This window comes from Platichthys flesus, chromosome 9, assembly GCF_949316205.1.
Source record: "Platichthys flesus chromosome 9, fPlaFle2.1, whole genome shotgun sequence".
NCBI classification, from domain to species: Eukaryota; Metazoa; Chordata; class Actinopteri; order Pleuronectiformes; family Pleuronectidae; genus Platichthys; species Platichthys flesus.
Window position 1 is genome coordinate 2501409 of NC_084953.1, and position 16906 is coordinate 2518314.

Genomic DNA, 16906 nt, shown 5'->3' on the forward strand with positions numbered 1-16906 from the left:
TTAAAAAAGTTATAAATCTCTTATCGACGTTTATGGGACGTTTGATCCATTTTTCCTGCCGTGTTTTCTCACCACTTCCAGTGAGATGATAACTCAAGACAAATGGCCCCGACTTTCTCCCGGACTTATCACATCTGAAGGTTTAGGTCACGAGAGGGAGGACGTTAAGTCGCTAAAAACACAATAAGTTACCAATGCCTGTTCTCCTCTCGGGCCCTTGTCCCCGGGTGCTCAGGGGACCTCGCTCCACACGAGTCAGAAACACGACTGAGCTCGATGCTGAAGTAAGTTTGTCTGGAAACGTATTAAATTGATGATTAATCGTGGATTTATTTTTCTACCTGACACCAAGGGCAGTTTCATTATTCTCTAAACCATCACATTATCTGAAGCTGAATGCATCTACGACTGAAACAAGATTTAGAAAACGGTTCCAGTCCCAGTCAGAGAGGAGCCATGAACTCTTGAAAGAAGTCTTGTGTGTTTTATGTCAGAGGAGGAGAAACAGGAGAAAGAGACAAGAGGACGAGGAGGACGAGGCGTCAGAGAGGACGGCCTTCACTTCCTTCTGTCGTCTTTCTCAAACACTTTGAAAGAAAAGCGTCGCTTCAAGGAAACAGAGAAACATCACAGAGAGAAAAGAAAGTTCAGAGTCTAAATGTCTGTGTGTCCTCAAGGTAATTCTCTGGCCCTTGTTTATTTGAGTTTCAATTCAATTTAATTCCCAGCGAGCAAGTGGGCGATGCTGGTGACGATGAGCTGCAGATCTAAAACAACATGAGATTTTAAAAGTCTTGTCCTGCCTCGTGATTTCAAATCAGGTCAGACTCTCCCCAGGGCTCCTTTCTTCAGACTAGGGCTCTTATTTTGAAAATGGATTTTCTCACCTATGGTTCATGCAGGTTAGTGAAAAAGGTCTCATGTTGATCTGTCTCCTGTCTGAGTGGTATTGATAAATGTCGGCCTGTAAACACACACACACACACACACACACACACACACACACACACACTCTCTCTGGATACACACATGTGAGACTGACTGGGCACCGATGTCCAAGCGAACTTTCAGAGAAGAGAACTCTGCGATGGAATCTCTGATATGGTTTTTGATCCATCAGCTTCAGAAGGTCAGCGGCTGACTGGGAGTTTGTTCTCCGGACTTCTCACTGGATTAGTTCGATCCTATCAGGACAAAGCTCTTTGCAACAGATAGTGAGAATTGGCCCCGATTCCCTTTTAAAAATCTCCGCAGAATCGACTTCAGCCGAACACCGGAGTGCCCGCACTGATCTGACCCGGAGAAAGAAAACTCTGTGGCATCTCCTGGTGAAACAAAATGAACACTTTAATACTGCACTGTGCCCGGAGGCCATACACAGAGCCGGGCTTTAACCAAACAACACCACTCTTGGCCGTCATGAGCCGCTGTTCTGGCACGAGGGGAGGGTTTTTGTTCAGGGGATGAATGAAAGAAACAAACGTGTTCCTCGAGGTCCGACTGATCCCGGCTTTACATAAATTAAAAGGCGAGGAAATGCGCGGACAAGTGAAAAGAGTGCAAACATGCTCCGACTAACAAGTCAACAAACTGCGAGGAGACAGAAGGAGGGTGGACGGCAGAAAGTCAAGGACGGAGCAGTTCCACGTTTCAGTGGGACGACGTAGAAAACAAAGCTTTTACAGTAGAGATACAGATTTTATTCTAAAAATAGTCTTTGATTGGTTGTGAACAGATCGAGAGAAGACGTTTCCCTCTCCAGATGCAGAGACTGGAGCAAAGTTCCTCTCCAGTTCATCTCTCCTCGTCAGAGAAGAGTCACCAAGTCCAAACCCGGTCGTCTTGTTCCTGCCAGCGGGACGGACAGCTGCTCTCCCACGGCCCTGGACTAACCTACGGTTGATTTAGTGTATGTACAGATTCAATTACACCAGAGGAGCTCGTTCATGTTGTGTCCTGACGTCCGATTGATGAAGACGAGCAAACAAACAGACTGAAACAACTTTCAATCTGTTGCAGGGGAGAACGACTCCTCAGGGTTTCAGGTCAACTCCCTGATATCTGTAATACAGCTCCGGAATCCCAATGAGGAATTCAGCAACAGGGAGCTGGTGGTTGTGTGTGTGTGTGTCTGAGTGTGTGTGTGTGTGTGACACATGGACAAAAGAGGGTGAAAGAGAAATAAAGAAAGAAAAGAAAGAAGGAGGATTTACAGAATCGGAGTGAAAGCATGGTTGTGCATTTAGATGAGAGATTAGATTCACACAGTCTGTGGAGACTTGTTCTACAGATGTGAACCACAGAGGTGAGTTAGGACGAGTTCAGGTTGAACATGAAGAGAATCATCGTCTAAGTTTATTCACACGAATCTGACTGAAAATAAATCTGATGCGTTCAAAGCTCACGGCACAAATCTGGTTAAAATTGAGATTATGCTCAAACTGAAAACACCTTAACTCTGATGTCCCCCACATCTAGAAAAATGTGTAAATCAGAGGTGAACTGGTTGTGATCTGATATTCATCTGGTGTTCTGATATGTTGGTTGAAGCCTTCTCTGAATCACTGTGTGTGTGTGTGACGATCTGCTACATGCTTTTTCCTTCAGTTCTGACGCGAGTGAAGAAAACAGCTGTTTGTGTTACACCTCCGTTCTTCAGCGGAGGAGCGTTAAACTGCGATCTCATCCCCCAGACAGTCGGACGTCCCCTGTCTGTTGAGGACATTGAGCAGCCTCAGCGTCTCCTCATCCGTCCCCCAGCCAAAGATCTCCATCCCCCCCTCCTCCCCCTCCCCGTCCTCCCCCTCGTCCTCATTGTCGTCGCTGTCGTCCGTGTTCGACTCGTACTCTGAGGCGATGCCCGACTCGCGAAACCTGGCAAAGTCCAGGCAGTCCAGAGACTTGACCTCCGACCCCACGGGGCTTTTGAGCTCCAGCCGGTTCGGCTTGAGCGGCGGGGGAGGCGAGGGGAGTCGAGGGGGAGGCGGCCCCGGGGGTCCGGGGAGGAAACGGAAACAATCCAGTTTGAGAAGACACTGGTCCCTACCTAGGGGGCTTCCGAGCGTCCCGTTGGAGGACGAGAAGGCGTTGATGGTCCCGTCCCCCGTCAGCGCAGGCAGGTTGACGGCCGACAGCTCGGGTCGAGGAGTCGTGGCGTCGCAGATCACCGGAGGTATCGTCGACCGGAAGGTGATCTCCAACAAACTGTCCTGGGAGCCCACTGGAGAGGGAAGGAGAGGCCAGGCATTAAAGATGGAGAAGAAGGTGACAGGAGATGAATGAGCAGATCAGACGGATCAAATATTTATGTCAAATTCACAAGTTCCACTCTGGCTTAATTTAAATTCCTCCTCCATCACTCACAGCAGAATAATGTGTGTGATGCAGATATCTGGGATTTACGATGAAAAGGAAATTAATCACTCCGCTATGAAATAAATTATTTTTGTATTGAGGATGAAAAAAAAAGGAAAAACATGTTTATAAGCGTTTCATCATCATCAGGACGGCAGAGTCAGATGTTCTGCATCCGTCTTGTGGACACGGGGAAACCGACCTGGAGCTGAACCTCTGACAGAAGCATTAAGAGAACTGTTCATCTTCGTCTGTCTCAAACTCCTCCAGCAGAAATGAGATGTGGAGGAAAAGCAGCAGATTCAAAAATCTCTGACAACTTCTGTTAATAAAGTCACGAAACCGGTCAAACCTGAGTAAAATTAAATCTGATTCTTCTCTTCTCCTCGTCTCACTTTTAACATCTGAGGGAAACTTGCATGTTAACATAAAAGCAAACTATCCAATCAGGGTCGCTTCCAACCATCTGCTGTGTTAATGTCACAGCATTTAACTCCTCGAGATGTGATTAATATTATATCATATTAACTCAACTGTGAGTTTCTACCTCATAAATATGTTATTATATTTATGTAAAAACAGTTATTTCAATACTCCAGCTTGCAGGATGTGAGAGTGACAGTCCCTGGTGCATGTGATCCACTCACTTGAGTTGGGTCCAGACATCTTTATCTCCAGCTCCTGGATCTGTTTCACCAGCAGGGAGATGTGCTGCAGCAGGTCTTTGTTCTGCAGCAGCAGCTGATGGACCCGGGCCTGAGCCTCCAGTCGGGCTGTGGCCTCGGCACTCAGCTGGTCCTTAAGGAGATGGACCTGTGCAGGAGGAGGAAGAGGAGGAGGAGGAGGAGGAGGAGGAGAAAATTGTCTGCATCAGCACCAACACTTTATTCTTTACTCTTCCCTGACAGAACTTCAACACCACAGCTGTTGACGAGTAAAGGAATGAAGTTTTATGTTGAACTCGGTGTCTCTTCTAGATTCGGTACAAACAGCTGGTTGTGTTAACGTGTCTTGAAACAGACTTTGGCCTCGTGCTGCACTAATGTGCTAAAGTGCTGCTGTGCACCATGAAACACCAGATATCTAATGAGAGCTGTTATTATCTAAACCATCTCCTGGTGTCGGAGCTGGTGAGGAGAGGAGAGGCGTCAGGATGAAGCTGACTCAGCTCAGCAGGAGGCAGTGATGGATCCGTCACACTGGATTTTCACTGTGTCATAATTAATCAAAGCAAGAAACAAAAAAACACAACACAGGAAGCGAATAAATCCATCAGTGACACTCGGGTGGAGACGTGTTCAGAAAAACTTTGAAACAAACAGCCGCACTGCTTGTTCCACACGGATCCAACACACGTTTGATAATTAACATCTGGACGAGAGGATTGAACAACTGACTGAACACATGTTGATGCAAACTCAAAGAGCAGTCGTGTCACTTTGTTCTCCGGGTAAATCGTGAGATGAGAATTTAATCAAAAAAGAATCACCACATCCGCCAACTAGTGCAGTTTCAGTCGACTTGCATTTGTTTCCATAATCATATAAGATCATAATAACATTTGACCATTGAAATCTATTCTGCTCTCGACTCGTCCTGGTAAAAAATACACGCCAACATCTGGCTTCTTTCTGAATCAGATTTCTATCGGCTCTGATTGGCACAGATGGAAACGTGACGACTGGGTGAACACGCTAATTTGCCCAGACAGGGAGGAGTGCTATGCGTTTGGCAAAGGGAAAAGAGTCTATTGCTCATATTTCATGCTCATTTTGGTGTAAAATGGATTCAAGAGAAAGTTAGTTCCAAATTGGAAAACATTTTCAGACAGGCAGCTTTGAGGAGTCAAGTTTAAGACCACCTTGGCCTTTGACCACAGAAATCAAATCAGTTCATTCCTGAGTCCAACTGAGCATTTGTGCCTAATTTAAAACGATTTGTGAGGAGCGTTGTTAAAATAACACGTTCACAAGGTAAAGAAAGAGTTTAGTGAAGTCACAACAACTTTCACCTTTCGACACAAATGTAAAGCTCTGAATCCGTGAATTCAAGTGAACGTTCAGACCAAATTTGAAAGGATTCCCTTGAACTGTTCCTGAGATTTTTAAATATTATATCAAATCAAAGTAACCTTTGACCAAATATGAAGAAATTCCCTCAAACGGTTCTTGTGATATCTCTAAGAGAGTTCTGCTCCCTGCCATAATGTCTCTAGAGGTATAAAAATCCAGATAATAATCGATTTTGACTCATTTCATCTTATTTTTCAGATATTTAATCCGACTCCATTGTTTCAAATTAAACACAGAGAGACTGGAGTCACAGAGAAATCATCAGTGATGGATGTCTGGTCTTTGTAATCACTTTTATAACCTCCGGTTACACTTTTATTGCCGGACCCGCTCGGCTCCGGCTGCAGCTCTGATCCTCATGTAGCCTTAATGCCCCAGCCGGCTGTGGTCTGTAAGATTAAAGCACAAACTCCAGCCTCATTTAAAACAGAGAGAATAAAACTTGTATGACACTTTAAATCTTTGATATAAAAGAGGAGGAAAGGGAGAAAAAGACGCTGCACATACATATTCACACACACACACACACACACACACACACACACACACACACACACACACACACACACACACACACACACACACACACACACACACACACACACACACACACACACACACACACACACACACACACACACACACACACACACACACAGTGTAAGTGGCAGCAATGATTCCCCATTTTTACTTCAAAGTACTTCTCCAGATTAAATATTAGCTGCACCACCTCCCACCCTATTTGGTCTCCTCCCATCCGGCTGCTCCTGATGGTGTTCATTGATTTCAACAGGAGGAACAACATGAAGGTTTTGTGTTTGAAAAGGACGACCTGGGCTTTTTTGTGTGTTCCTTACATCCTAACAACGTCCTCTGACCTGCTGCAGTTTAAACGTATAATAACTCCTCTCAGTGTCCATACGCTGACTTGTTCGTGGCCGTGATATCAACACTGAGCACCACATGATGATTTCTATTCTCATAAATAGGTAAATTATGATTAACTAGTGGAGGATTCATTCACGCACACAGAACAGTTGACACTGATTCTTCCAGCCCCTCAATTTGTATCTCGGATCAGTTTACTGATGATTAAAGCCGATTTGTCTCAGATCTGGGATTTTTGTCGGCAAAGTCCAGAATTTGTTGGCGAGTAGAACATTGTGCTGAACATCCTATCGTGTGAAACGGGCTGTGGAGGTGCATCTCGTAGGAAGAATGTTAATACCAGGTGTGAATGGGGCCACGATGTGTTAATGTGAACCCCCCCCCCCCCCCTGTGACCCTTTGGGATAAACAGCCAAACTCTCACGACCATCACCAGTCTGACGGAGATTAAACCTCGGAGAACAGAAGAGTGTGAAACCTGCTTTGATCAGGTGACTCTCCAAACACTGTGATGTGAGAAGAGTGAAGCGCCGCTCGCTGCTGTCAGCCAACCTCTTCACATTCTGCTCTGTTCATATAAATAGTCTAATCAATACTAAAGTGTGTCTGAACATTTGCCCATAAAACCTGCAGGCGGAAGCAGCAGGGTCTGAATTACTGGGCCCTGACGTGGAGGCACAAGTCATTCAAACTCACAACGAGTCCCTGGCTTCTCATTGAGCCTGATGTGGTGTCACACAACTCGTTACTGTGGAGCCACCGAGGCCCCTGACGTCAGAGGGGACACATAAACCCTGATTGGAACCGGAACAACGCACAGGACACCTCAGCAGGAAGGTGCAGGATGTCCTTTAGTTTCACGTTTAGTCTGAAACTTATTAAAAATGGTGAAAGTGTAACATCTGTCCAGGTGCACGGCTTTTACAGCAAAATGCATTAATGTGTGAGGTCTGAAATAAATCGATAAATAAAGTGGAAGGACGTTCAGAGAGGTCGTTCCTCCGTCAAGGCCAACGCCTCGTCTCAGAAAACAAACTCCTGGAGCTGCACGTTTATCCAGATCTGACAAACTGTTTACTACCTCATCGGCGGAGGTTATAAAAAGACAAAAAGTGGAATTATTACTTCAGTCTGACTTCTCGTCTTGATCTCTTGTAGGTCACACTTCAGTTCTAACAGATATGATTTAACTGCCATAACAAACAGCCAGTCCCACAGTGAGTTAGTGTCTCTTCAGCTGATTATAGAGCTTTTCCAGAGCAGCTGTGGGTGAGAACCCAAATGTACGTTTCTTGCTGCGTTATTCATATGTGAAAGTAACTCTGGAAAATGTCCAGACCCAATTTCTACAGACATTTTCCAGAGTTCATGTCTGAAAAAAACTTTAGCAAAACAGACAAACTGTGAATCTACAACACGAGGGGTCCATCTGGTTTAAAATCCCTCCTTCACAACTCTAAACTGCTTCTGCCTGAGACATCTGGGTCTCCAGAGCCGTCCTCCAGCAGCTCACATCACAACTGTAATAAGGAGCCAGTGAAGCAAAGAGAACCAAGATGGGAGTCAGAATTCACAGGCTCTCTCCCAAGGCCTCCACACCTCCTCCTCCTCCTCTTCTATCACATTCCACTCCCCCCGAAGGAGACACGAATGTTGATGAGGTCTGTCATCTCCTCCCATTATCTGTGCACTTAGCGACAAACAGAGGTGAATCCAGATTGTGTTTTTAAAGAGCGACACCCTGATGAAGACTCTGCTGCTGTAATTTACTGCCGACAGGACCCCGTCTTGATCTATGGACGAGTGGAGCTTCAACTCCAACACACGCTGCCCTGCTGACATCTCTAACAGCACAGCGGACACTCCCCCGTGCTTTATGCCCGGGCCTTGGTGGCGAGTGTCACATTTGTCCAGCTGTCTCTCTGAGCTCAGCTGCACAGGCTGGTAGAAGGACACACACAGGGTCGTTTTTGTTCAGACAAAGAAGCAAAACACACAAAACAAGCTGGGATGAAAACAACTTTTCTTTTTAGAAGTCAGACGTCTGGATATCTGATGAAATAACCACAGTCTCGCTTTGACGCAGCCACACAAGGTTAAATTTAGTTTTATTCAACAAACGAGCGGAACTGATATCTGAGGAAACAGAGTCTGGTCCCGCAGATAAAATAAAAACAAAGGAGAGAGAAACCGATAAGACGAGAGATGACAGAGAGTAAATCATTTCACCTGGATCTGGACCGTTTGGCCGAGGATTCTTTGAGTTTGTATCGTCTGGAAACTTGAATAAATCAGACGTGTGTGTTGCTGCTGTTTGTTGGGATTGATTTTTCTTTTTTTCTGTATCTGTGGGAAAACTTGTACCACAGACTGTACCTCAACATTTATAATCAATCTTGGTTTCTGGGGGTTTTCTGGGACAGGTTGAGACGCTTTGGCTTCTGGGAAGTCGTCCATCTACCTACAGTCTCAGGGTCTACACATTACATGATAGTATTTATGAGCCTTTACTCATGAGGAAAACATGCGCATTGATTTATAACACAACAGCGTGAGTGAGTCTGAGAGATAAACAGCGTGACCAGGAAACAGAAGCGTGTCTGGGTTCCAGATATTGCTGCCCTGGTAATCATGTATTCAAACTGTATATCAAACTGCCCCGACTTATTACTGCCTCCCTTATTTCTCACAATTTCTATGGCAATTGTTCATTTGTGTGTGGAAATGTGAAGCTGTTTGTTATTAGAGCTCTCGTTTGTCCTCCACGTGCTTTTCATTTTCTACGTGTGTGTGTGTGTGTGTGTGTGTAGGCTGGTGATGCAACGGACGGGTAACAAGACAAACCTAATTTCATTCCTCTTCATTACTGCAGACCTCAATTCACAATGTAATCAGGCGGTGAAGATTACAGGATGGATAAAGAATTGGATTAATCACGGTGAAACTACAAAAGCTCTCTCTCTCTCTCTCTCTCTCTCTCTCTCAAAAACACATTTAGGAATTACAGTGCGCACAATCGAAGTCTGTCTGTCTGTCTGTATTCCTAAAAACTTAAAGAGTGAGATTTAAAGCCTCTAATTGAAAGTAGAAGTCAGACAAAGACCCAATTAAAAGGTGCTCCTCTGGTGTTGGTCCCTCGATGGTAAACCTGCGGCTGCCCAGCGTTTTCCTCCCTCTTATCGGGCTCGTGAAATTGAAGGAGCTTGAAGTGACTGAAACGGGTCCTTTAAGCTCTAATTGGCAGCAGCAGAATCTCTCTGCCTCTTTTATTCCGTCCTTTGTTCAAAACTGTTCCCCAGAACCAAACAATATTCATCTTTACGAGTCCGTCTCCACCTGCTCTCCTTCCATCTCTGCGTCTGTACAGTGGGAAAACCATCTGTGATCTGAGAGTCTATTTGGAAATAACTGATAACTTCAGATATGTAGAATCACTTACAAGCAGAAATGTTTCCATGCTGTTGAAAGAGTAAATGCATGAGCTTCCATCTGAGAGTGTTGGTTAGGTGTGTAGTTGATGCATTTCATTATTGTACAAGAAGTGAAACCTTTTCCTCTTAACACCATTTCTTATTACTTTTATTCTGACTGACCCTAATAAATATTCTGGAAAGTTTTTTGCTGTCATGCATCACATTTTTTTTTTAAATCTAAGTTTGTTTGTAGAAAGTTCGAGACGCAGGCAGTTAGAACGAGCAGTGAAATTCAACAAGGTCGATGAAATGAGAACTTTGACAGAAAATCCAATAAAACGTTGAAACACTGATGATCTGTCATCGCTGGTAAATAGAAAAACCTCTGCCCCACAGCCGGAGACAAAATAAGATAATTTAGATAAAGCAGAGTCACCACTTGGGAGTTTCAGTAAACAAAGCCCCCGACTCGTCCATTATGACCAGAGAAGTGTTTTGAAAAGAAACATGATGTCACGAATTGAAACCAAACACTCGAACATTCACCAGTGCGATAAAAACTAAAATGACAGAAACCATCTTTGTACTTGTCCCATTCGCTAATATCAAGGAGACAGGGTTTATGAGCTATACTGCCGCTGTCCACCAGGGGGCAATCAAGACACTCTAGCTTCATTCTTCGGGAGCTGTCTTGTTGTTCACTCTTTATGTATTTATTCATGGTGCGAGTTTATTTTGGTGCCAAACTTGAAGGAGGTTCTTCAAGAATCTCACTTTGACCGGAACATTCTAATGACTTCAACCTGGAGTCAGAGGGAAGGTTTATCTTGTATTAATGCCGTTTGAGCCGACACTGACACGCTGTGATTCTCCTCTCCATGCAGAGTGTGTGTGTGTGTGTGTGTGTGTGTGTGTGTGTGTGTGTGTGTGTGTCTGTGTGTGTGTAGCTGGTTTCTGAGGATGTACTCTTCACACAGGATTATCATTAGTGCATTTCCTTCCCACGCCAGGTCCCTTTGATGTGCGAGTGTTGGAACAGCCTCCGACACCGTTTGTCTCGGTTGCCATCTCCGTTTCGGGGGGGGGGGGGGGGGGGGACTGAAGGACAGACAATCATTTTAGCTGGAGCAGTGATAAGGACACGATTACCCTCGTTATGTGTCCAAGACGGCGAGCGAGCGACTTGATGAAGTGAGAGAAAATCAAATGATGTATAGTAACAGAGAGAGGTGGAGGGACGGGGGGTGTGTGGGGGGGGGGAGAGGGGGCCTGATAACTCACTGTAGGAGGGACGGGAGAGTAGTGAGGAAGACAGAGGACAGAAACAAGAGGTAAATAAAGACAGACAATTGTGAGAGGAATGGAAACGAGCAGGTGGTGGAATGAATTAACAAAGGATGTGAGGGAGGTGGGAGGTCCAGCGGTTTCAGCGGAGTGGGTTTCCTCTTGAAACTGAGTCGATGGACTCCTGACTTCATTAAACACCTCCTCTCCCACTCGTCCCTAAGTGAGCTGGGATTAGCGCTGGCCAGTTCGCTCTTTTCCCTCCATTAACTGGGACCTTTGCTCTGGTTCAGCTCCCAGCACAGTTTCCCAGTTGCCTGGTGGGACGACGACCAGCAGAAGTGAAAACAGTCAGGACGTCATAAATATGTGGTGATATAGATACCGACAGGATATGTCTTTGTAACTGTGAGTCTGTGTCTTGGTTAATGTGTAATTCTTTCACTTTTTAAATTCAGGAAGCAGAAACGCAACATCTGTTAAAGCAGCTCAGAAAACTAAAAGACAGAGGTCGGACACAAACACCTTTTTATGATTCATCCCACGAACGGTAAAAATCCTTCGTTCCTGTGCTAAAGAACTTCTGACTAATGTTTTTAAAAACCGACACCAGCCGCATCCTGGCCAGCGGACACTGACCTCTGGCTCCATCTGGGTTTGATTAATGGCGTTCATGTCTGGGCACGATCCCTGTGAGCGTGGAGCCGTCAGCTGGAGCAGCCGTCTGTTCAACATCGCCCGGGTTCGAGACGGAGAAACAGCTCGGCTGAACCACGAGCCCGGCATCGAACCACCAGACTTCCCTGTTTGACTGTCTGAGACACTTCTGGGTCAGACGTGTGTGTGTGTGGGGAACATGCTGACGCTGTGTGTGTGTGTGTTTGTAATAAGTCAACACAAAATTTGTCCCTTTGTTTTAAAAAGTAAAAATGTTGACACAACCTTTGTTTTGTTGTTGTTTCTGACACATGCACATTACACAAAGCAACAATGGGAAAGTAAACTGTGGCGTTCACTCAGAAAAAGGCGTTTCTGAAAACAATCAAATCGGAAGGTGTTTGTCAAGATCTTTGTTTGAGTCAAACACTCAAACACAAAGGGAAAAGTTTGTCGAGCAAAATATTGCAAAATAGTGTGAACAGGGGCTGAGACTGCTTTTTGTGTAACTTTGGCTCACTTGGTATATTTTTCCTAATTCATTGGCCAAAACCTCCTTAATTAAAAGCTTCATGAGATCTTCCTGAGAGAACTGATTCAGATTCTTCATGCAGCTGCCTCACCTACAGTGAGTACAGGTTGTGTCTGTGTGTGTGTGTGGAGACTCACCTGTGCTACAGCCACATGTGTCTGCTGCTGCTGCTGCTGCAGCTGCTGCCCGAGCAGCTGAATCTGGTGGTGGGTCGACAGGGGGGCGGCCGGCGGCAGGGTGGCCGCTGCAGGGAGCAGCATCCTGGGGCTGGACACCAGCAGAGAGACCTCCTCTGAAGCTAGAGGCTGGGGACAGACAGAGACAGAGAGAGAGATTAGTTTAGAGGTTTAGAGTCCTACAACGAGAAAGACATCTTTATTAATTCATTAGATACGAAAGAACCATATATATATAGAAAACATCTGGATCGCCCGCTGGAGGCAGTAGAATAGGTAATAGGCCCCTCCTCCTCCATGTTGGCAAATAGGACATGGACCAAACAAAGAATATTAAAACATGTTTGAGAGAAGGTTTGTTTCATTTTAGGTCATTTTTCTGACACTGATCAGTTATTTGATGCTATAAAAACAAGTTCAAACGTCCACTAGTGGCTCCGTCTGAGTGGGAGACGTGTCGTCCATTCTCATTCACAGCCTCTGTTTCCAAACAGTTACCACCATGAGGCAGAGAGAAAAACAAGAGAAATGGAATCACTGATGAGTAACAGAAAAATAATCAGGACAAGCGATCGCATCAACAGCAAAATGCCCCCGGAGAACGAGCCGTCATCAAAACAAGAATCTGAAGTGCGGAGGTGCTGATTAGTTGCAGCAGCGTGGAACGAGCGGAGCTGAGGAGGCAGATCAGCAGCACTGAAACAATAATGAGACTGAGTTCTCCTTCATCTGACGCCATCAAACATCCTAATTGACCCAAGGCTCCGGCAACCGATGATACTTTCTGCTCTTTACATTACTCTACACTTGAAAATCATCATATTATTTATATATTAGCTTCAACACAGTCGATCCAAACTTTCAAGATGCAGGTCAAACGTCCTCTACTTCCTGTCATTGTTCAGTTTCTCCTCATTTGCACAGGAAATAATATTTGATTCGTCTTCCTGGATTTATTCCACGACATTACGTGCAAACAGAGATTCGGAGTATTAAATAGAAATGTGTGTCTTTGCATTGTTGATGTACTTAAACTTTTTTAGCCCCAATTCTTCTGCTGTAACAACACCAGCAACAACAAAGCTCGTGAAGTGCCCAGAAGGAATCACATGAAGTGAAATAAACAAAACAAAAGATTTGCCTGAAGAGTAAATTGGTTTTTATTCCTCAATCCCTCAAAATGCTAAACGAGGAAATTGGTTCCCAGTAAATCAGCGAGTTGAGTACCAGACAGAAACCAAACCAGTTTGTTTGTTGGAAAAAAACAGATTGTTTTTTTACTTTAATGTTTAATATGATTTAACATTGTTCAGTAGCTTTTCAATAATGCAGAACTGATGTTGACGAGTACACACACTTTGCCAATGAACACCAATTGGTCACACAATTCCAACTTTGCTTCTTTCTGTTGCCGTCTCCTCTACTGGTCTGTTCCCCTCCAGTTTGGACCAGTAACAGCAGAACCACAGGAAACCATCAGTTGGATATCGATCATTTTCACGGCTGCCAAATCTGCACGGACACTTTTCCTAACTGAATCCAAACTGTAGTGTCACATCACTAACGGGAGACGCAAGGTTCTTCAAAGTGACAGAGCTGTGAGGCAGGCGGGGGGGAGCGGGGGGGGGGCAACAAGTTGACACCTGATTAAATTGAACATGAGGCCTTTAAAAGGAGTGGACGCCAAAGCGCTTCACCATCTGTCTCCCTCCAAACGCCTTCTGGAGACACAGAGACAATGAGACACACACCGCACGAGAGGGACGTGTGATGGATGACACGTCTACGCCGGACTCTCAGGTTAATGGGAGGAAATCACATATTAAATGGGGGGGGGCCTCCAAGCCTGTTACTGGTTCGAGGGGGGGGGAATGAGGGGCAAGGGCGAAAGTATTTGGATGAAGTTTCAGCTTTTAAAACGCAGAATTCTGACAGAGGGGATGTTCATGCTTTTCGCTGAGGAGCTGAATCCTCTTTCATTTGTGAGGAACCAGACAAACTGAAACAGACCCAGTGTCAGTTTGTATAGAAGAACCTGGCAGCACTGATCACTGGTATTGAAATGAGAAACACTGAAGGACACCGCTAGAAATGTCCTTGATTCATTCTCTAAACCTGTGAGGAAACAAGAGACACATCTGTCTGACACGAGGGAGAATCACTGTCTCGAACTAACGGAGCTACCTGACGTTGTGTTTCACTTTATTCCTTTGTGTCGCTGAGCAGTTTGGACGAGTGGGTGTTTGTTTCAAACATCTGGGACCAGGCAGGTAAAAAAAACTAGAAAAACATCTGGTCCCTCGCCTCCAGATTCTAGATATTCACATGAAGAATCCGTTTATGGAGGAAGATTTGTTCCCCTGGTGAATAAAAACCAGTTTGCTCACATGTTGACAACCTAATGGTCTTTGAACAAAGTCCATCAAGACTGTATCTCTGTGTCTGTGCCCCCCCCCCCAGGTGATCACATATCCCATCATGCACCTTTCACAGCACATTTCAGTAAAGTGGCCCAAAACATAAAAAGATGAGGTGAGACAAGTCGGCTGTGAAGGTTGTTCTCCTCCAGGGCAAAGCAGAAATCTTCTGTCACCTTCTCCTGAACTGTTGTTACAGTTTCCCCCTCGAGCCAATTACTACAATTTGCAAACAGCACAAACAGCTCCAGAGAAGATTTCCAATCCAATCGTTTTTAACTGACGTCTGGAGTGAGTCTTCGGAAATGGCTGATTGAGCCGGGGGGAGGGGGGGGTACATCAAGTGAGAAAAATGTCATAAAATATCATAAAAGATGTTTAAATGGGCAAGAAAAATGTGGGTTTCGGGAGAGTTTGTATGAAGGACGGACAAAAAGAGTAATTTGTGTGAGCCTTATTGTGTGAAAAAAATCAATTCATGGAAAGAGGGAAGTGAACAGATTAATCAAAGCTTTAATGAGGGATTCATGAATAAATTAATGAACTCAAATGGGACAGATTAATTGCCGGATTGATTGGATGATCCACATTCAATCCGAACTGATCCACACTTTCATATTGAGACACAAACTTTCACACAACTATTTCTACGAACTCACACAAAGCAGTCATCCTGACTCAAGCAAATCCCTCAAAGGCTATTTCAAGGCTAAAACATCTTTATATTTTAAAATGACCTTTTTAACTTAAAACTATTTTTAGTTCTATGTAACAAGAGGAATCAGAGAAGGCTCAGTCCTAGATGATGGTAACTATGAGTAAAACGTTAATGTCTGCATCATAGACTTCACTGGATGATGGACAAGATGACAGCTGCAGTGTCTCCTCCAGGTTAGTGAATGGGACATGGACCAAACTAAAAACGTACAGGTTAAACTATCCTCAAAGATGGTTTCCGTCATTTTAGGTAGTTCTTTATCACACACGTGTTGGTTGAAATGTTCATGTTCCTGAAGAGTTTTGATTGCCACGCCTCCAACCTCCGATCGCTACCGATGCACAAGATGGCTGCGTTCGTATCCGGGATATTTTGGCTAATTTCTGGGTCGTGAAAGTCTTCTATCTTTATAAAGAGTCGATGATCCTGCGTCATCAGCTCCAAAAGTTCTCAGTTTCTGCTCCTCCGGACTAGAACAGAACCCTCAAACTAAAACTCAAAGACTTTACGGGCTTGAAAAGTCTGGAGTGGTGTGTGACGAGTTTTCAAACTAAAATGTTTCGTGAGTGGAAGTCGAGTCGATGCCCAATGAGCGGCTGCATAATCAGACTCTGTTTGATCCTCCCTGTGCCGTGTTTACTGCGCAGGATGGGAAACAACAATCCACCTCTGTCGACAGAATCCTAAACGTGTTTACCAGAGTCAACGCCAATTTCACCAGACAGTGGAGGGGAATACACAAACTGAGAGGGGGGGGGGGGGGGGGTACATCAAGTGAGAAATTTCATAAAATATCATAAAAGATGTTTAAATGGGCAAGAAAATTGTGGGTTTCAGGAGAGTTTGTATGAAGGACGGACAAAAAGAGTAATTTGTGTGAATATTATTGTGTGAAAAAAATCAATTCATGGAAAGAGGGAAGTGAACAGATTAATCAAAGCTTTAATGAGGGATTCATGAATAAATTAATGAACTCAAATGGGGGACAGATTAATTGCCGGATTAATGGATGGAACTGATCCACACTTTCATATTGAGACACAAACCAGTTTCTGCTCCTCCGGACTAGAACAGAAGCCTCAAACTAAAACTCAAAGACTTTAAGGGCTTGAAAAGTCTGGAGTGGTGTGTGACGAGTTTTCAAACTAGAATGTTTCGTGAGTGGAAGTCGAGTCGACGTCAAATGAGCGGCTGCATAATCAGACTCTGTTTGATCCTCCCTGTGCCGTGTTTACTGCGCAGGATGGGAAACAACAATCCACCTCTGTGGACAGAATCCTAAACGTGTTTACCAGAGTCAACGCCAATTTCACCAGACAGTGGAGGGGAATACACAAACTGAGAGGGGGGGGGGGGGAGGAGGAGAAAGGAGAAGAAACAGCGTGCTGCAGAAAC

General features: G+C 44.8%; 1 protein-coding gene across 2 annotated transcripts in view; it reads right to left on the reverse strand.

Annotated features, from left to right (window-relative positions):
• Nucleotides 1-16906, reverse strand: part of nos1apa (nitric oxide synthase 1 (neuronal) adaptor protein a) — a 118095-nt gene that overhangs the window by 13789 nt on the left and 87400 nt on the right. The window contains exons 8-10 of one of the 2 annotated variants that reach the window (XM_062395498.1): nt 12338-12505; nt 4002-4167; nt 3047-3220 (exon numbers count right to left, since the gene is read on the reverse strand). In XM_062395498.1, the coding sequence (XP_062251482.1) occupies nt 3047-3220; nt 4002-4167; nt 12338-12505 (508 nt within the window). Of the gene's footprint in view, nt 1-1328; nt 3221-4001; nt 4168-12337; nt 12506-16906 lie in introns of those variants that run through there. The other variant, XM_062395499.1, reaches the window with a different exon arrangement.